General features: G+C 42.7%; 1 protein-coding gene across 6 annotated transcripts in view; it reads right to left on the bottom strand.

Moving 5' to 3' along the window:
* Pkn (serine/threonine-protein kinase N) overlaps positions 1 to 22,692 on the bottom strand; it is a 792,491-nt gene that overhangs the window by 621,887 nt on the left and 147,912 nt on the right. Inside the window, exon 1 of one of the 6 annotated variants that reach the window (XM_053790727.2) lies at positions 21,021 to 21,179. The exons of 4 other annotated variants lie outside the window; for them this stretch is intronic. In XM_053790727.2, coding sequence (XP_053646702.1) covers positions 21,021 to 21,104 — 84 coding nt within the window. In that variant the 5' untranslated portion in view covers positions 21,105 to 21,179. Of the gene's footprint in view, positions 1 to 21,020; positions 21,180 to 22,692 lie in introns of those variants that run through there. One more of the 6 variants, XM_053790730.2, reaches the window with a different exon arrangement.

Raw genomic sequence — 22,692 nt, 5'->3', positions numbered from 1 at the left:
GTGCACAATTTTTCAGCTTTTTGAAATTCAATTTTTATGAGAGTTAATTTGAGAATGTAGCGTTCAACATATGACTATAAGTGAATGACTTCTGCAGGAATGTTTCAATCAAGTAAGTGTCTTCTGGCTAACAACTACAAAGACAGAACACTCAGCTACTGTGTGCAATGAACCGAATATTTAAGATGCTGAAATCTAGCTTTCAGAGATGTTTCTGTCCAATGTACCTAATTACATTTCCTATCTGGCACTAAACAGTGATACCCTGTTAGGTAATCAAGTGATCTAGCTTTCAGAGATGTTTCTGCCTGTCCAATGTACCTAATTACATTTCCTATCTGGCACTAAACAGTGATACCCTGTTAGGTACTCAAGTGATCTAGCTTTCAGAGATGTTTCTGTCTGTCCAATGTACCTAATTACATTTCCTATCTGGCACTAAACAGTGATACCCTGTTAGGTACTCAAGTGATCTAGCTTTCAGAGATGTTTCTGTCTGTCCAATGTACCTAATTACATTTCCTATCTGGCACTAAACAGTGATACCCTGATAGGTACTCAAGTGATCTAGCTTTCAGAGATGTTTCTGTCTGTCCAATGTACCTAATTACATTTCCTATCTGGCACTAAACAGTGATACCCTGTTAGGTACTCAAGTGGTCTAGCTTTCAGAGATGTTTCTGCCTGTCCAATGTACCTAATTACATTTCCTATCTGGCACTAAACAGTGATACCCTGTTAGGTAATCAAGTGATCTAGCTTTCAGAGATGTTTCTGCCTGTCCAATGTACCTAATTACATTTCCTATCTGGCACTAAACAGTGATACCCTGTTAGGTACTCAAGTGATCTAGCTTTCAGAGATGTTTCTGTCTGTCCAATGTACCTAATTACATTTCCTATCTGGCACTAAACAGTGATACCCTGTTAGGTACTCAAGTGATCTACATTTAAACCCAAAACAGTGCATCCAAAATTGAATAGCGTGTACTGTAAAGGCCTTTTCAGATGCTATGCTTTTCTGAACGAATTTTCTCAATAACATTTACAAACAACGCCCTATACAGAGGAGTCTTTGATAAGAGCTGTTTTACTGTAATAAAGTGCTAAGAGTCACCCTAAACGCTGACACAAACAAACATTCTCGTGTAATAATGTTGGTAGAATTACCCACAATGTGTTAGGTAAAAGGACACAAGTGCAACTAATGTGACATTTTAGTGTGGCAACGTTTCGCTCTCCAGTAGTTTTGTCAAGTGGTTATGACTTGACAAAGTTCCTGGAGAGCGAAACGTTGCCACAATAAAATGTCACATTAGTTGCATTTGTGTCCCGTTACCTAACAAGCATTCTGGTGTTATGTTCCCTTTTGGCTGTGACTTGTAAACTGTTTTTAGCGTAAAAGAAGCCATTAACTGGTAGTTATTTGCACGAAAGACAACAATACTGAGTATGAAGACAAAGACATGTACCAAAGACATGTACCAAAGACATGTACCAAAGACATGTACCAAAGACATGTACCAAAGACCTGTACCAAAAACACGTACCACAACAACTTTTAATTGGGGAAAAAAAATGTCCCAAGAAAATCTTGTTCTGCAACTTTTCTGTCTTCGCTATTATTTCTTGAAAAAAAAAATCACTGATGAAATGTTAAGAAAATTAGGCGATGGAAATGTTGTGTAAATAATCACACTTGAGACTATCACTAGATAAATAATGGGAGACCAAAGCAATATTGGTTAGCATTGCATTAATGATTATAAGAACATAAGAAAGAAGGAACACTGCAACAGGCCTACTGACCCATGCGGAGCAGGTCCATAAATGTGTGTTAGGTAAGACACATATGCAACAGTTAGGTATCTTTATTATGAAACGTTTCGCCTACACAGTAGGCTTCTTCAGTCAAGTACAGAAAAGTTGATAGAAGCAGAAGATACTTGAAGACGATGTAATCAGTCCATCACCCTTAAAGTTTTGAGGTGGTCAGTGATGACGATTACATCGTCTTCAAGTATCTTCTGCTTCTATCAACTTTTCTGTACTTGACTGAAGAAGCCTACTGTGTAGGCGAAACGTTTCATAATAAAGATACCTAACTGTTGCATATGTGTCTTACCTAACAACCTGTCGGTATTTTATACCATTTTAATGTTCAGGTCCATAAATGTAATACTGTACAATTATTGACTAAGATACCTCAGAGACACAGGAGGGGCCCTGATTATACAGCAGGTTAGGCTTACAGCTACTGCTGTAAAGCTAAAATAGCTGTAAACTCAAATATAACCATGTTTTCACTTTCAAAATAGCCTGACAATATGTTTACATTATCATATATTAAGTGAGCAATAGATCTAGGTCTGAAAAATACATATACAGTGCACAAAGTCCTTTAAAATATTTTCGTACTTAGCTTATAGTGAATGGTGAATATATTTACTGTAGGAAGTCTGAATATATGAAGAATGAGTATACTTGAAAACTGCTGTATTAGCGAAACGCCGTAAAGCGAAGCACTGTAAAGTGGGGTATGCCTGCAAACTCAAATATAAGCATGAAGTATATTGTCTCCGCTTCACGAAACACAGGAAACACTACTGTGAAAGCCAAGAGATGAAGAGAAGAAATAATAATGACAAAGATGATAAAATAATGCAAGAAAACAGCAACAGCATCCCGTTACCAGCAGCAGCAGCAGCAGCAGCACCCATCACCAACACTACTCCATCACCAGAACAGCCCGCCCCATCACCACCTACCTGAGACCGGTTACCTGAGTTCTATTCACAAAGCCAAGTATGAGGTTAGGTTTTCCTGGAGACTCTTGATCAATCAGGCTGTTGCTGCCCAGAAACTTACATAAGTATCACAATCTGGGTAATAAAACCACATCCTGCAGTAACTTGATGCATCTTTGTTCCACTATATTTGCTGGTAGTAATACTGAAGAGTCTTGGACCACGCATGTTGACACACTGTTCTATAACTGTACCTATGGTGCCTCTACCATAAACTCGATTTATTCTATATTTCCTTCAGTTTAACTACGTCAATTACAACCCATCCAGTTTAACTACATCAATTACAACTAATCCAGTTTAACTACGTCAATTACAACCCATCCAGTTTAACTACGTCAATTACAACCCATCCAGTTTAACTACGTCAATTACAACCCATCCAGTTTAACTACGTTAATTACAACCCATCCAGTTTAACTACGTCAATTACAACCCATCCAGTTTAACTACGTCAATTTCTTTACACTTCGTGTTTTCTTCTCAATTTAGTTACATATTGTATAAAGTGAGCAGCAGACCCTCAAGTATTTTCTACTTATAAATTATAATAAATCCTTGTCTTCTCCGTCCCAGAAAATACATTTAGTGATCTTCTAAGAGCTACAACAACTACAAATATTCTAGTCATTCTAATGTGGCAATAATGAATAATTAAACTTAATATGATTCCTAGCCAGTGTGTACCTAGTGCCGTCACAGAAGCTGCGAGTACAACTTTCCTAAGAGAAAGGTACAAGTGATGTGAAGTGCCATTATTGGCTGATGAGTGTCATTAATGGCTGACGAGTGCCATTAACGGTTTAAGAGTGTCATTGATGGGATGTCCTCTCGTACTGAAAGTTCTTATAATTCAATTTATTTTCCTGGCTTAAACTGCATTTCCTTTATGTTCTTGAAGCGACAATTCTTCAAACACTATTATTCCTGTGGCAACGTTTCGCTCTCCAGGAGCTTTATCAAGCCTCAGTTATCTTACAGTAATTTCCGCCATTCTCTGAACAGCTGATTTTGAGGCAAAATTTGATAACTATACAAAGATGTTAGCTAGCCATGAAGGCGCTCTCTCTCTCTCCCCACAAGACAGCATCAGTACCCAGTAGCTACAAGATGTTAGCTAGCCATGAAGGCTCTCTCTCTCTCTCTCTCTCTCTTTCTCTCTCTCTCTCTCCACAAGACAGCATCAGTACCCAGTAGCTACAAGATGTTAGCTAGCCATGAAGGCTTTCTCTCTCTCTCTCTCTCTCTCTCTCTCTCTCTCTCTCTCTCTCTCTCTCTCTCTCTCTCTCTCTCTCTCTCCCCACAAGACAGCATCAGTACCCAGTAGCTACAAGATGTTAGCTAGCCATGAAGGCTTTCTCTCTCTCTCTCTCTCTCTCTCTCTCTCTCTCTCTCTCCCCACAAGACAGCATCAGTACCCAGTAGCTACAAGATGTTAGCTAGCCATGAAGGGTTTTTTTTTTTTTTTTTTTTTTTTTTTTTTTTTTTTTTTTTTACACAGGGTTTGACAAGGTTAAGGATCCCTAGCTTTATTGACAGCTATTTACAGGTTAAGGATTCCTAACTTTATTGGCAAGCTAAGAGCTGTTACCTACATCAGCTCATTTGAAAGCATTTTTGTTATGAGACATACAAGTAGGGAACAGGATGAAGTTGGAGCCATCTGTGGGCCAGCATTTTCATTTGATCAACTGACGTTATCTCGTTGACATCATTATGCTGTACGAATGTGTTCCATACTCGAGTCATCCTGGGTATGTATGATCTCAGATGGAGTGATGTTCTGGAGAAGGGTACAGCCAGAGTGAAGTTGCTGCTTTCTGCCCGTCTTGTGGCATAAAAGCTTGTTTCACGCTGTCCTCGAAGTGGATCCAAGTGTGGTATTTTGACAATATTGGCCATGTACATAACAGTAAGGCCACCCACATCCCTCCTATGTTGAAGGCTCTGCTGAAATGACAGATCTATCCAGGATGGGTCCAGGCGAGAGATGAGACGTCTTGCTCTGTTCTCTACTCTGTCAAGCAGTCGCAGATGAGAGGGGGGGCAGGCAAACCAAGAAAGTGGAGCATACTCAAGGTGTGAGCGTACTTGTGCCTCGTACAGGATCTTGCAACCCCTACTGTCAAGCAGATGCGAGATACGGCGAAGTGCTGTAAGCTTCCTGGCTGCCTTGTTTGCAAGATTTACAACATGGTTCTTCATGGTTAGTTTGGAGTCAAATTTCACCCCAAGGATATCAACTTCTTCTCCAGGTGCCAACATCGTCCCATTCATCCTTACTACTGCGCCAGCATTACCATCATGGTGCCTAGAGACGAACATCATTTGCGTTTTTTCAGGTGCAAATGTTACTTGCCATCTATTTCCCCAAGCTGATATAGCTCTCAGCTGGTGATTGATGTAGCTTAGAGCAGCTGGCATTTCTTCTCTTGGATAAGTGAATGTCAGTGTACAGTCGTCTGCATATGCATGTGATTCTGGGATGAGATGAAGAAGGTCGTTGAAGTAGACATTCCATAACAGTGGACCCAGCACACTTCCTTGTGGAACGCTTGCCCCAATAGGATGCCTTGCTGATTCCGTTCCATTGAGGACTACACTTAGAGATCTACCATGAAGGTAATCACTGAGGAGACATAGCGTAGAGCCTGCAATTCCCAGTGCTTGAAGTTTTGCTAAGAGGCCCTGGTGCCACACCCGGTCGAAAGCGCCAGCAATGTCCAGTGCTACCACACAGCTGACTTTGGATTCATCCAGTGACTGGTGCCACTTAGTGGAGAGGTTTAACAACAGATCAGCAGCAGAGTAACCTTTCCTGAAGCCATATTGACGATCACAAAGTAGTGAGTGGTAGTCAAAAAAATCTGTCATTTGTCTTGAGATTATTGTCTCAAGGATCTTACCAGTGATTGACAGGAGTGACACTGGTCTGTAGTTGCTGATTTCTGCTCTGCTCTTCTTTTTGTGAACAGGGACTACATTTGCCTCTTTCCATGGAGAGGGCCATTTACACTGTACTAGGCAGTGCTGAAAGATGCGAGTTAGAGGTGCTGCTAGCTGGTCTGCACATCTTCTCAACAATCTTGGGCTCAACTTGTCTGGGCCCACAGCCTTTTCTTGGTCAAGTGATTTAAGAAGGAAATGCACCTCCTCCTGCCTTATTGTCACCACTGACAGTTTTGACACAGTTCTTGCAGCTAGCCAAGGAGGGTCCCTTGCTGGATCAGGAACTTGCATTTTGGTAGCAAAGTGTTCAGCAAAGAGGTCCGCCTTCTCTTGACTACTAGTAGAGGTGGTCCCATCCTGTCGATTTAGAGGTGGAATAAGTTCATCAGGCAGATAACCTTGTCTGTCCTTGACCAGGGACCACCAGGTTTTGGAGCCTACCCTACCTGATGCTAACTTTCTTTTAGTGTCCACCTCCCATTTAGTAATGGCCCACTTTTGAACATCACCCATATGCCTACAGGCTTGCATGTGCAAGTTCCTGTTATAGGTGGTAGGATGTCTCTTATACCTTCGCCATGCTTTGTACTTAGCAGTAGCAGCCTCTCTACAACGAAAGCCAAACCAAGGCTGATCTGTAGGCTTTGTCACATATTGCCGGTGAGGAATGTGTTCTTGTTGCAGATTAAGGATGTGTCCAGTGAAGGCTTTCACTTGGTTGTCAACATCCCCCTGGAGAAGAGCATTCCAGTCGGTGGTGGCGAGCTCAGAGCAAAGGGCTGGCCAATTACCTCTTTCCCATAGCCAGGTTGTGCGTGTGGACTCCTCACCTCGTTCTGTTGGGATCTTAAGTGTGGTAAAAACAGCCTTGTGGTCAGACGATCCAACGTAGCCGAGGGGTTGACAAGTGACTATGCCTTCTGCCAGATCACTCACTACTGGGTCAAGGGAGGAGCCAGAGATATGAGTAGGGAAATCAACAAAGTTTCTCATGTCAAACACTGCAAGAAGGTCATCAAAGTCCCTCTGTATAAGGTGCTGGTTGAGGTCACCAACAATTATAATATGTTGACAGTTGTGTTGTAGCAGAAGGGAGTCAATATTTTCCATTAGGAAGTTGATAGGGTCTGCATGTTGCCACTGAGGTCTGTACATTGCACATGCTAGTACAGAGGTACTAGTGTTTATACAGAGCTTGAAGAACATCATTTCAAGATGTGTAGGGGTGGCAACATCTATGTGCTGGGCATGAACACTTTTAGAGAAGCACACAGCAACACCACCTCCTTGCCCTTGCCTGTCTCTTCTCATCCATGAGGTGTAGCCAGCAATTCTTGCAAAATTTTCTGGAGTCCTGTCATCCAAAAATGTTTCAACAACAGCTATCATGTCGGGACGTCGAGTGTTCACAAAGCTATGTGTGAGCTCTCCAACATTAGTAATGAAACCTCTAATGTTGGCCGACAGGATGCTGATAGACTGGCTCCTCATGATGAAGTGGTCAGCTTGAGGTGGTGGGTGTGTAGGGAATGTAAGGTGCCTGCCCTTGAGAGAGGTAGGGTACTGAGGCAGCTGCAGGGATGTAGGTCTGTGGTCTTGTATAAGGCCCAATCCCACCTGATGGGCTGGGATAGGAGTAGCTAAGTGGGTGACGTGTGAGAGTGTTTACCAATTCAGAGATCCTGCTGGTTTGTTCTGAGAACAGGTCTCTAAACAGGTGGCCCTGTCTGTCAAGTTCCTTTTTCTTCCGACACTGGTCCTCCTTATGTCCTTTCTTGTAGCAGTAGTTACACCTGGTATCTCGCAGGCAGTTGTTGGCAGAGTGCCCCTTCCGGTGACAGCGAGAGCACAGCCTAGGTGCCTGGGAGGGTGGACTAGGATTTGTTGTACCTCCTGTGTTTCGCAGATTTGTCCTCGGATTCTGCCGCTGGAACTGTGTTAGTGGAGGGTGAGACGGCTGTAGATGTCTTCCTCCACCACGTCCTCCTCCACGTCCTCTACCCCGCCCTCTACCAGTTCTGACAGATGTGTCCCTGCTGTTCGTACTTCGGCGTAGCAGGTGATCAGGTGCAGTGATAGTTCCCTGATCACTAACTGCACCGTTCTCTGGTGGAGAAACTCCTGGCTCAGAGCTTGCTGTCGAAGCACTACTACCAGATTCTAGAATAGTATCGGCAGGTGTGCTGACAGGTGTAGGATCAGGGATGGTATGTGCACTGTCAAGTAGACTGGCAGTGGCTGAAGCAGAGATGTCAGGTGTAGGAGAATTAACAGATCCAAGGCTTCCCAAGTCTCCCTGATAACATTGAGTATACATAGTGTATAGTGTATACTACAGTGGCTCCCTAGTATATTGATGATAAAGGCTAAAGTGTCATTTGAAAACAGGTGAATTTGTAAATGAAGTGATAAGCCTATAGAGGCAGGTGCCAGAAGTCGCCAGAACTTACCACAGGTCAGCTGTTTTTTAATAATCTTCCTGGCCTGCTAGTGTACTCGCATATAATCTAGTGATACCAGTGATTAGCAGAATACAGTGTTGTAGTAGCAACTAACCAGTATTATAATGGTACTTAGTGGAGTGGAGTGACTTTCATTAGTTTCTTTTTCTTGAAATACGAGACGTTACTGTGAATTTCATATAACCTGTAGTTACCAGCAGTCGAAATATACACAACGAGAAGCAATTATTACTACAGAAAAAGCGTCCTTCCTCCAAAATTTGCACCAGTCAACTATAGTGATAATATAGCATTTATTGTGGTGGAGACGGAAAAAAGAAAAAAAAAAAAAAAAAAAAAAAAAAAAAAAAAAAAAAAAAAAAAAAAAAAAAAAAAAAAAAAAAAAGAGAAAAGCCAGATACAGCGATTGATAAACAAGGAGGTGACCGTTCGTCATTGTAGGAGCTGCCAGATATCACCGGCTCTTCAACACGCAAGTTATACTTTTGTATCAGTCAAATCACATATTACTCGGGTAGATAATTTCCAGTAGATCCTTCATGTGTTAGCTCAAATCACCGACCAGTATGTTTTAAAATAAGTGACCCACTGATCAGAGCAGATCGTCTGGCCCGAACCCTTGCCTGGTCCGAACCCTTGACTGGTCCGAACCCGGGACTGGTTTCAAACAGTTTCGTTGGACAATAAAGCAGACTGTAAACGGATGGGGTTGTAGGCGCCCTATAAACACAAACATTAAAAATCAGGAACGTGACGGTAAGCTGTCCAATATACAAAAAGAGTTAGAAACAGAAATACAAATAGCTAGAGCTTCATTTAAGGTTATTAATAGAATTTTCAAGAGGTTGCTAGTAGAATTGCAGTAAATCAACCATTCAAATCATTATAAAGCCCTGTGTAGTCTGTGGTCAGTCAAACAAACGGGCTTCCACATGGATAAATTGTCATTTTTGTGGAAATTGGTGTCACGCCCCTTGTGCAGATATCCCAGAACTAGCTACAAGCAGTATTAAAACAGAGAAGTGTTTTTGGGTATGCTCAAATGAGGAAAAACTGTGGACTAAAATCACAAGGGTATTAAAAGAGGACAACATCAAAGCTGCTTTCATAGAAAACCTGGAAGCTTTCTACAACAGATGGGAACATAAAAAGTCCGGGCTGAATGGTACTGTCCTTGATACTGGCCATGTAGTCATAAACTGTAAGGCTGGAGGTGATGTCCTGGTAGTCAGTAAATGTGGGGCTGATAGTGCTGTCCTGGGAGACAGTAATGGTGAAGCTGGAGGTGCTGTCCTGGGAGACAGTAATGGTGAAGCTGGAGGTGCTGTCCTGGGAGACAGTAATGGTGAAGCTGGAGGTGCTGTCCTGGGAGACAGTAATGGTGAAGCTGGAGGTGCTGTCCTGGGAGACAGAAATGGTGAAGCTGGAGATACTGTCCTGGGAGACAGAAATGGTGAAGCTGGAGGTGCTGTCCTGGGAGACAGAAATGGTGAAGCTGGAGATACTGTCCTGGGAGACAGTAATGGTGAAGCTGGAGGTGCTGTCCTGGGAGACAGAAATGGTGAAGCTGGAGATACTGTCCTGGGAGACAGAAATGGTGAAGCTGGAGATATTGTCCAGGGAGTCGGGAATTATACGCAGGAAGGAATACATATAAATGACCTCATAGGGGACAGGAGCCATAGTAGGGAAACAAGTGTAGTCAAAGATAAGATAAAACCAATATTGCAAACTAGAAATACCGCAGGAAATAGCAAACAAGAGGACTCCAATAGCAATAGTGAGGATAAATTACCAAAAACAACTGGTGGGAGCTCCATTGTTGGTGCTAGGGAGGATAGAAGTAAGACAGGGAAACATGCACCAACAGGGAATACAGTCACAGAAACCCAAGGCAAGCGGAAACCAAGACTGTGCACATACTATGCACTTGGTATCTGCTGGCATGGGAAATCTGGAAAAACAGATGGGACATGCAACTATGACCACCCTAGAAAATGCCATGCCCATATGAAAACAGGAAAATGCAAACTCCCTTCCTGTAAGCTTTTTCACCCTGAAATGTGTACCTCTTCAGTACAGGAAAGACTGTGCTATAACTTAAATTGCCAGGCATACCATCTAAAGGGGACAAAAAGATACAAAACATCCAGGCCAGGGGAAAACCTGGGTAGCCACAGCCACTCAAGAGGGAGAGGTTTTTTAGTGCCAGGAAGGAAAAAAAACTGGCAGGAAATGGCAGAAATCGTACACCAAATCCAGTCATTCCTGGAGTGGAACCACAGTCGATGGCCTCCACTCCAAACCAACAGATACAGATACTAATGCCGGAAAAAAAATCCCCCCCCAGTACCAACAATACCACCAGTCCGATAACATTCTTCTTTGCAAATATACAGGGTCTAAAGCCAGCTACAAACAACAAAATACCTTTCATCCGTGGACTGCTTGCAGAGGCAAAGGCAATGTTCGCGGCTTTCACTGAGACCCACATAAAGGATCACTTGGACAACGAAGTATGGATCCCAGGTTACAACCTATACAGATGTGACAGAGTGAACAGGCAAAAGGGGGGGGTTGGCCTGTACATTGCAGAGTCACTTGTTTGCACAGAACTGCTTAATGCCTCAAATGACGTAGTGGAAGTTTTAGCAGTAAAGGTCGAGAACCAAAACCTAGTCATTGTGGTAGTCTACAAGCCTCCGGATGCAACATCCCAGCAATTCCAGGAACAGCTGTTAAAAATTGACCACTGTCTGGAAAATCTTCCAGCTCCTGCACCCAACATCTTGCTCCTGGGGGATTTCAACTTAAGGCACCTAAAATGGAGGAATATAGCAAATAATATTGTTGCAGAAATAACACCAGGAGGCAGCTCTGATGAAAACTCACACTCACACGAGCTTTTAAATCTCTGCACAAAATTCAATTTAAACCAGCAAATAATAGAGCCTACAAGACTGGAGAATACACTAGACCTCATCTTCACTAACAATGATGATCTGATAAGAAATGTCACCATATCAAAAACAATATACTCAGATCACAACATAATTGAGGTTCAGACATGTATGCATGGAGCCCCAGACCGACAAAATGAGACTAGTCATGAGGGAGCATTCACCAAATTCAACTTCAATAACAAAAACATAAAGTGGGACCAAGTAAACCAAGTCCTAACCGATATAAGCTGGGAAGATATACTAAGCAACACAGACCCAAACTTATGCCTAGAACAGATTAACTCGGTGGCACTCGATGTATGCACAAGGCTTATTCCTCTAAGAAAAAGGAGGAGTAGATGTAAAATAGAAAGAGACAGGCGCTCCCTTTACAGGCGACGGAAAAGAATAACAGAGCGGCTAAAAGAGGTCAATATATCTGAAATGCGCAGGGAGACACTGGTCAGAGAAATAGCAAGCATCGAACTTAAGCTAAAAGAATCCTTTAGGAGTCAGGAATCGCGGGAAGAACTAAAAGCCATAAATGAAATCGAAAGAAACCCAAAGTATTTCTTCTCCTATGCCAAATCAAAATCGAGAACAACGTCCAGTATTGGGCCCCTACTTAAACAAGATGGGTCCTACACAGATGACAGCAAGGAAATGAGTGAGCTACTCAAGTCCCAATATGACTCAGTTTTTAGCAAGCCGCTAACCAGACTGAGAGTCGAAGACCAAAATGAATTTTTTATGAGAGAGCCACAAAATTTGACTAACACAAGCCTATCCGATGTTATCCTGACGCCAAATGACTTCGAACAGGCGATAAATGACATGCCCATGCACTCTGCCCCAGGGCCAGACTCATGGAACTCTGTGTTCATCAAGAACTGCAAGAAGCCCCTATCACGAGCCTTTTCCATCCTATGGAGAGGGAGCATGGACACGGGGGTCGTCCCTCAGTTACTAAAAACAACAGACATAGCCCCACTCCACAAAGGGGGCAGTAAAGCAACAGCAAAGAACTACAGACCAATAGCACTAACATCCCATATCATAAAAATCTTTGAAAGGGTCCTAAGAAGCAAGATCACCACCCATCTAGAAACCCATCAGTTACACAACCCAGGGCAACATGGGTTTAGAACAGGTCGCTCCTGTCTGTCTCAACTACTGGATCACTACGACAAGGTCCTAAATGCACTAGAAGACAAAAAGAATGCAGATGTAATATATACAGACTTTGCAAAAGCCTTCGACAAGTGTGACCATGGCGTAATAGCGCACAAAATGCGCGCTAAAGGAATAACAGGAAAAGTCGGTCGATGGATCTATAATTTCCTCACTAACAGAACACAGAGAGTAGTCGTCAACAGAGTAAAGTCCGAGGCAGCTACGGTGAAAAGCTCTGTCCCACAAGGCACAGTACTAGCTCCCATCTTGTTCCTCATCCTCATATCCGACATAGACAAGGATGTCAGCCACAGCACCGTGTCTTCCTTTGCAGATGACACCCGAATCTGCATGACAGTGTCTTCCATTGCAGACACTGCAAGGCTCCAGGCGGACATCAACCAAATCTTTCAGTGGGCTGCAGAAAACAATATGAAGTTCAACGATGAGAAATTTCAATTACTCAGATATGGTAAACATGAGGAAATTAAATCTTCATCAGAGTACAAAACAAATTCTGGCCACAAAATAGAGCGAAACACCAACGTCAAAGACCTAGGAGTGATTATGTCGGAGGATCTCACCTTCAAGGACCATAACATTGTATCAATCGCATCTGCTAGAAAAATGACAGGATGGATAATGAGAACCTTCAAAACTAGGGAGGCCAAGCCCATGATGACACTCTTCAGGTCACTTGTTCTATCTAGGCTGGAATATTGCTGCACTCTAACAGCACCTTTCAAGGCAGGTGAAATTGCCGACCTAGAAAATGTACAGAGAACTTTCACGGCGCGCATAACGGAGATAAAACACCTCAATTACTGGGAGCGCTTGAGGTTTCTAAACCTGTATTCCCTGGAACGCAGGAGGGAGAGATACATGATTATATACACCTGGAAAATCCTAGAGGGACTAGTACCAAACTTGCACACGAAAATCACTCACTACGAAAGCAAAAGACTTGGCAGACGATGCACCATCCCCCCAATGAAAAGCAGGGGTGTCACTAGCACGTTAAGAGACCATACAATAAGTGTCAGGGGCCCGAGACTGTTCAACTGCCTCCCAGCACACATAAGGGGGATTACCAACAGACCCCTGGCAGTCTTCAAGCTGGCACTGGACAAGCACCTAAAGACAGTTCCTGATCAGCCGGGCTGTGGCTCGTACGTTGGTTTGCGTGCAGCCAGCAGCAACAGCCTGGTTGATCAGGCGCTGATCCACCAGGAGGCCTGGTCACAGACCGGGCCGCGGGGGCGTTGACCCCCGAAACTCTCTCCAGGTAAACTCCAGGTAAACTCCCACGTTGCTGGGAAGAGGATTTGTTCCCTCTGTGGTGGTCAGAGGAATTGTGTTAGAATTCCCAAAGGTAGTGTTTTGAACTCTGTCAGTCTGTGGGACCTTAGCGATGACAGAATTCCACCAGATGTTTACCCCTGAGTTAAGCTCAGTGTGGGACTTCCAGTCTTTGTCAATAGTGTCACCATCAGCTGAGCAACTTGCGTCACTTGATGTAGGCTTGCACTGGCCTTCTACAATAGCTTGTAGGTTATCTAATGATTTGAGGAGCTCATGAAGTGCTTCCCTGTGATGGATTATCTTAGCTGCAACTTTACAACACAGCCCAAGAGGGCAGTCTTGATCTTTGGACAGGAGTCCCTGAGGTAGGACTTCTGAACCTTCCTCCTGTAGCTCCAGGCTTGTATCCACATATACCACAGGATTATGGATATCCTTAAATTTTCTGAAATTTTCAACCTGGCTGCAACAAAATTCTTCTTCTGGAGTGCAATCTGTGTGGCAGTAGTTGGAACAAGTAGGCTCTTTACATCCAAGAAGATCTTTGTCCCTTGTGGTATACCCACAAACACTGCAGTATCTACTGGGACAATAGCCAGATAGCGTAGATAATCTTGCTATTTTGCGGTGTGAAGTCATCCCAGAGGAGGCTTGTATAATTTGAAGTTCACAGGAGAGAGAGAGGGTGGGTGGTGATACGTGGGTGGGGTGGAGTGTGGGTGGGTGGGGGTGTTTATAGCCGGTGGGTAGTGAGGGCGGGCGGCAGTGGGCCACTAGCTGGAAGTGTTGCCTTCTCACTATCACTTAATAAACACTGTTTATGCTGTCCACTTTTCCACTAAAGGAAGATGTTACACAAATCACTGTGTTGCATTGTACCAGCCACGTTGTTATAAAGCACCAGATGCTAGTACATAGCACAAAACACACATAATATTAGACGCTCACTCTGAAGGTAATAGTGAAGACACTCCTAAGGCCTGCCAGTCCCCTCACACCATGCCTTCAACATACCACACTTAATATCACTGATATTGCTTATATTCACCTCAGTGGAGGAGTTGGCTTACTTGTACTAATGTGTTGTAAGTAGTACTACGTCACTGAACAGTTTTTATCCTCACCAACCCTCGTATTTAAGTAATATTAAGAAAGTTTGTGGAGCACACGGTGACACGTCTTCACCCTCTCTCTCTCTCTCTCTCTCTCTCTCTCTCTCTCCCCACAAGACAGCATCAGTACCCAGTAGCTACAAGACACACATCAGTAAAGATGATGTACCTTAAGGGTCACATTAGCAATATACTCAGGTCTGGAGAGGTTACAACATACTCGGCAGTGACCCCCGTCCAGCCACTGATAAACTAGATGCCACTTCACTCACACCTAAAACAAACCACTTACAAATGCTACACTTACATACAACTCCATTAAATGGTAGATAATAATGAATTTAAACACTAAAACTATGACTTTTCATAACAATTAACAAAAACTCTAACGTTATGCAGTTATGTCAACCAAAAAAAATACTCAAGAAATGAAGGTGATATTCTTCTGTAAAAACAAGTGGTAATGCCTCTACCACTACTATCTCCACTTCTTTCTTTCTTCTTCCTCTCTTTTTCTGTCCCTGACCTCATCTCGTATATATTCTGACTCCCTTACCTTCGTGCACTAGTGCGGGACTAGTTAATGATCCAAGTCGGACCTAAACGTCGTCATAACTGTCTTTCTCCTAAATGCGGATTATCTGTGTACTGTTCCAGTCATGGCATTGTGCTCTTTTTTCTATGTAATATCTGCACCTTCCACAGACACCCACATAAAAGACTAACAAAATATATAATACTTGGGCGGCACAATATACTTACATATGTGTTATGAGTCACATATTTACACTGAGTTAACACCACAAAAGACGTAGTCAATGTATTGCCAATAATAAATTAAAAATCAGAATCTTGTTATTATACTTGTATACAAACCATCAGATACAATTTCCCAGGAGCACAGAGATCATCTACTGAATATAAGAATATAAGAACATAAGACCACAATCTTCAAAATCTCTGAGACCCGGACACAAATAATTCCATTTAAAACATCAAAATGGAAGACTAGAAAATACTGCAGCAGCAAAGACAATTACAGCAGCAGCAGTCACACACAACCATCAAAACTGGTAATTTCCCCTTAAGCCCGTGAACAAGTTATCTGTACTCTCTAAGTCGGATTCTGCTGTTCACTAACAGCCCCTTTAAGGAACTGAACACCACACAACTGCAGAATGTATAGAACCTCCACTGCTCATATAAATTCAATCAAGAACCTCCACTGCTCATATAAATTCAATCAAGAACCTCCACTGCTCATATAAATTCAATCAAGAACCTCCACTGCTCATATAAATTCAATCAAGAACCTCCACTGCTCATATAAATTCAATCAAGAACCTTCACTGTTCATATAAATTCAATCAAGAACCTTCACTGTTCATATAAATTCAATCAAGAACCTTCACTGTTCATATAAATTCAATCAAGAACCTTCACTGCTCATATAAATTCAACCAATACCCTGCACTGCTCATATAAATTCAAATGCATAAATTATTGAGAATGCGTAAATCCTGTACTCCTCTGAACATAGGCGAGAAAGATACTCCGTAATTTACACATGAGAAATGCTGGAAGGATTGATCCCAAATCTGTACGCCGAACTTACTTCCCAGAAGGAAGAAGCTCGGCAGACGCTGCAGAATACCTCAAATGAAAAGCAGGAGTGCAATGACTATACTGTGAGACAATAAGTGAAAGTTCCTTAAGTCAGTTCTTGATCAGTCAAGCTGTATTGTCTACGCTGGATTGTGTGAGGCTAACATCAGCAACCTGAATGATGGACTGAACACATCGACTCCAGGCTGAGGGACTGATTACCTCAAACTTTGTAAATGGTCCAAGTCGAACCGAAACGTCGTTGTAAGTTCCTGTCTCCTATGTGCGGGTTATTTGTGTATTGTTCTAATCGTGATGTTGTGCCTTTTTGTTATTTACCTCATATTCCTCCTCATCTTCACCTGTCTCTGCAATGGACTGAAGAAGCCACTGGCTGGCCAAACGTTTTCAGAATGAAGAAACCCAAATGTTGCACAAGTGTCTCACTTATCATCGACTAGGAAGCCCAGCCTGGGAACTGGCCGCCGGGAGGGGGTTGGGAGTGACCCCAGGATTCATACATGGTGACCCCAGGATTCATACATGGTAACCACCCCATTTCAAGGACAAAGCATAGCTAAGGTTAGCTAGTTTTGAATGTGATGGTGATATTACAATTTGTATACATACTACCAGATTAGACAGTCTTACACAGACTGGTACAATCCACAGTCTTACACAGACTAGTACAATCCACAGTCTTACACAGACTAGTACAATCCACAGTCTTACACAGACTAGTACAATCCACAGTCTTACACAGACTAGTACAATCCACAGAGTCTTACACAGACTAGTACAATCCACAGTCTTACACAGACTGGTACAATCCACAGTCTTACACAGACTAGTACAATCCACAGTCTTACACAGACTAGTACAATCCACAGTCTTACACAGACTGGTACAATCCACAGTCTTACACAGACTAGTACAATCCACAGAGTCTTACACAGACTAGTACAATCCACAGTCTTACACAGACTAGCACAATCCACAGTCTTACACAGACTAGTACAATCCACAGTCTTACACAGACTGGTACAATCCACAGTCTTACACAGACTAGTACAATCCACAGAGTCTTACACAGACTAGTACAATCCACAGTCTTACACAGACTGGTACAATCCACAGTCTTACACAGACTAGTACAATCCACAGTCTTACACAGACTAGTACAATCCACAGTCTTACACAGACTGGTACAATCCACAGTCTTACACAGACTAGTACAATCCAGAGAGTCTTACACAGACTAGTACAATCCACAGTCTTACACAGACTAGTACAATCCACAGTCTTACACAGACTAGTACAATCCACAGTCTTACACAGACTAGTACAATCCACAGTCTTACAGACTAGTACAATCCACAGTCTTACAAAGACTAGTACAATCCACAGTCTTACACAGACTAGTACAATCCACAGTCTTACACAGACTAGTACAATCCACAGTCTTACACAGACTAGTACAATCCACAGAGTCTTACACAGACTAGTACAATCCACAGTCTTACACAGACTGGTACAATCCACAGTCTTACACAGACTAGTACAATCCACAGTCTTACACAGACTAGTACAATCCACAGTCTTACACAGACTGGTACAATCCACAGTCTTACACAGACTAGTACAATCCACAGAGTCTTACACAGACTAGTACAATCCACAGTCTTACACAGACTAGTACAATCCACAGTCTTACACAGACTAGTACAATCCACAGTCTTACACAGACTAGTACAATCCACAGTCTTACACAGACTAGTACAATCCACAGTCTTACACAGACTAGTACAATCCACAGTCTTACACAGACTAGTACAATCCACAGTCTTACACAGACTAGTACAATCCACAGTCTTACACAGACTAGTACAATCCACAGTCTTACACAGACTAGTACAATCCACAGTCTTACACAGACTAGTACAATCCACAGTCTTACACAGACTAGTACAATCCACAGTCTTACACAGACTAGTACAATCCACAGAGGTTAACACAGACTACTAGATAACATATACTACCAGATTAAAGAGGCTTATTTAACCTACCAGCCTGAAAATTCTACAGGATGAGAGTGGTGTCTCAGGCATGCATGCTGCCACCCTCAACAAGCTACTGAAACAAGAGCCACTGGCTACTGCCTAGAGGGTCAAAGCCCGTGAGGAGGAAATAGTGAGTTAACGGCACTATCCTCTTACCCCAACATTTAAACACTAATTATCTTACCACTACTTAAGCTCTAATTACCCCCACATTACACTAGTCTTCACGCTAATTTATAACTCCTTACGCACACAATCCCATCATTATATAACACTTTTATTATTATTATTATTATTATTATTATTATTATATTCACGGGGACGCGCAAACCCAGTAAGGTTATCACCAGCACAGTAACTGAAAATAATGAGATTTGATCCGAGGGAGGGTACTCCAATACCCTGGATGAAGAGCTGCTCACTTGGATGAAAATACCACTTCCCCCTCACCCTTCAATGGCGTAACCATATTATAAACTGCATATATATATATATATATATATATATATATATATATATATATATATATATATATATATATATATATATATATATATATATATATATATATTCAGGAAACTGGCAGGCCGGACTTGAGTCCTGGAAACGGGAAGTACAGTGCCGGCACTCGGAAGGAGGGGTGTTAATGCTGCAGTTTTATAACTGTAGTGTAAGCACGCCTCTGGCAAGACAGTGATGGAGTGAATGATGATGAGAGTTTTTCTTTTTTAAGCCACCCTGCCTTGGTGGGAAACGGCCGGTTTGTTGAAAGAAGAATATATAGCGCTTGGAATTTCGCTATTCTTTCACTGTGGTTTTTCTGCATATTGTGATATTGCCTGTTTACCGTGATTTTATTGCATGCATATAGTATATATATATATATATATATATATATATATATATATATATATATATATATATATATATATATATATATATATATATATATGCAGGACAAGCCACGGAGGGGGGGGGTGGAAATCTTTAGCTCGTGTATTTTCACGCTTCTCATTGCGTCATCAGGAGCTCTGCAATGTTGCAAGGGAGCAACCAAAGCAAGGAGAGAGGTCTCAGAGTAGCGTAGGTGTCACTGGCCACAGTTACCCTGCTTTGGTTGCCCCCTTGCAACATTGCACAGCTCCTGATGACGCCTGAGAAGTGTGAAAGTACTTGAGCTAAAGATTCCCCCCCCCCCGGTGACTTGTGTGTGTGTGTGTGTGTGTGTGTGTGTGTGTGTGTGTGTGTCTGTGTGTGTGTGTGTCTGTGTTAGTTACCATTTTGTCCTAGGCACATGTGTGTGTGTATCTGTGTGCGCGCGTCTGTCTGTCGTGCCGAATAGGTAAAGCTGATCAATTAGCAACAACTCATTTAAAATTAAAAGATATACTTTTTTTCATTTATGTTAATGTAAAAATTTATAATTTTGTACCAAAAGAACCATAGAAAATTTACCTAACCTTATTGTAACAAGCGCAATTTAATTTAGCCTAATCCAACTAAATATATTTTAAATAAGTTTACAATAAGTTAATAATAAACAAACACAGTTAAATATATTTTTTCGTTAGGTTCAGAATGATTTTTGCGAAATTACTCCATACACAAATTTTCGCTTGCCTTATTCGGCAAGAGCGTTGCTATTCAAGCCAAAATCGCAAGTTTTACCTATTCGGCACGACATATATTTACACACATGAAAAAATATAGCAGTGAAAATAGGAAATAAAACCTGAGTGGCTTTTGTGTGTTTTACAGACACATCTTCTCAAGATACGTCTGTTAGCACATGAAAGCTCTCACGTTTTATTTCCTATTTTCAATGTGATATTTTTCATATCTGCAATCACGCGTTTAATTGCAATTTCTTCCATTTACATACATGTGTGTATATAGTTCAACTGTCTTCCCATTATGCCATTAAATTTGTATTGATAAAGTCACTGGATAGCGAAATGTCTACAACAAAGGTACCCAGATGTTCCACATGTCTAATTCTTTATCTTAATTTAATATTCAAACCTCTTCATCTATCGTCTAAATATTTTCCATGATAGAGGAAGATGTTTGAATATTAAACGAAAATATTTACCAAGGTTCTGGTGTTTCTGTTCCTTATTAATCAATAAAACACTGACACTACTGAGAACACCTTAGAGCATCTGGAATGTACTCTGGAACGGAGAAGAGATACTTGATCCTACAAGAAGATACCTGAGGCCGTAGTCCCTAGACTGCACAATACCATAAGAGCTTACACCAGGAAGATGTGTAGAATATACTCAGTGATAAAAACGTTGGTCAAAGGCACTAATAACAGTGTCAACACTGTGCGGTTTACGTTTCATTGTTACCTTCGTACGGAAGATTATACTGAGGGTACAACAACGATATTAGTTTTCAAAAGGGAAACTGGACCACCGCAAGTGTCTAATCGGCCAGATTGTGATGGTTATGTAGGCCCACGGGTGGTGGCAGCAACAACCTGACTGATTCAGGCGGTGAACCAGGAAGTTGGGCCTCTGGCTGGGTTGAGAGGGTAGAACCACCACCGACACAGGCCACACATAAAATTCTTCGAGCATATAAACGTATGACACGTCACTTACCAAGCAGAAAAAAATACACAAATCAATGCAATTTCCAACATTATGATCTTGTATATAAGAATATACATATTTCACCCAGTTCATTAAAAATCAGGGATATTTTTGACAGTTTTTGCATCACTGTATCAGTAGTCACACGCACATATTGTGATAAAGTACAAGACCTGTCATCTTGACAGACACACGAACCATCAGTGCAATGTGTGGGACTACCGTCATGTTTGGAACAGAGTAAAGGTGCGAGATATACGGTACAAGTGACACATTAACACTGGTAAACATGACGCCAGTAAATACACTAGATAAATGTGGGCAGGAGGAGGAGGAACCCTGCACGAGTGGGCGAGTGAGATAGCTATGATCCAGCTAACATAATGTGCTCCCTACCACCGCGCTTCCTGAACTGACTGCTTATACCACCACCTCCCTTCCACCACACAAGGGGATCCTCCACCTCCTCCTAACCTCCCATCCTCCTCCTCCTAACCTCCCATCCTCCTCCTCCTCCCCGCCCTTTCCTTTCCTCCTCTTCCTACCGGAGGCCAACGCTTATCTATACCGCTCTCTCTCCGTTTTCCGCCACCAAAAAAAAAGAAAAAAAAAAAACCAAGGCTTTCATCAACTAAATTTCCTGCTTCAATTATCACTTTTCAGTCATCAGTATAAGAAGATATCATGGTGTTTCTCGGTCACCCCCACACCGTGATATATTTAACACTCCTCCCCGTAGCTTACATTCCAGACTATGATACAATATGCCAACCCACAACACACCTGCCTGTATTACCAATTTGGTATGACAAGCATTGTATGACCTTTGATGTCAGCCTACATAGATTCAACAACTTTTGCCCTTTACGTTTCGGGGATATAACTAGATCTGGTTATACCCCAGGGTGCGATACACGCCGATATAACCAGTATGTTTCACACTGGTTATACCCTAGAGAGAGAGGCAAAACCCAGCTATCTAGACTAGATAGTTCCAAATTTCACCTGCCTTACTAGTAGTCCCCAGGTCTGCCTTCCAGCCCACCTGCCTTACTAGTAGTCCCCAGGTCTGCCTTCCAGCCCACCTGCCTTACTAGTAGTCCCCAGGTCTGCCTTCCAGCCCACCTGCCTTACTAGTAGTCCCCAGGTCTGCCTTCCAGCCCACCTGCCTTACTAGTGGTCCCCAGGTCTGCCTTCCAGGCCTAACTAGTAGTCCCCAGGTTGCCAGCCCACCTGCCTTACTAGTAGTCCCAAGGTCTGCCTTCCAGCCCACCTGCCTTACTAGTAGTCCCCAGGTCTGCCTTCCAGCCCACCTGCCTTACTAGTAGTCCCCAGGTCTGCCTTCCAGCCCACCTGCCTTACTAGTAGTCCCCAGGTCTGCCTTCCAGCCCACCTGCCTTACTAGTAGTCCCCAGGTCTGCCTTCCAGCCCACCTGCCTTACTAGTAGTCCCCAGGTCTGCCTTCCAGCCCACCTGCCTTACTAGTGGTCTAGTGCCTAACTAGTAGTCCCCAGGTCTGCCTTCCAGCCCACCTGCCTTACTAGTAGTCCCCAGGTCTGCCTTCCAGCCCACCTGCCTTACTAGTGGTCCCCAGGTCTGCCTTCCAGCCCACCTGCCTAACTAGTAGTCCCCAGGTCTGCCTTCCAGCCCACCTGCCTTACTAGTAGTCCCAAGGTCTGCC

Source organism: Cherax quadricarinatus, chromosome 88, assembly GCF_038502225.1.
Source record: "Cherax quadricarinatus isolate ZL_2023a chromosome 88, ASM3850222v1, whole genome shotgun sequence".
Taxonomy (NCBI): Eukaryota; Metazoa; Arthropoda; class Malacostraca; order Decapoda; family Parastacidae; genus Cherax; species Cherax quadricarinatus.
This window is presented reverse-complemented; position numbering and strand designations above follow the sequence as displayed.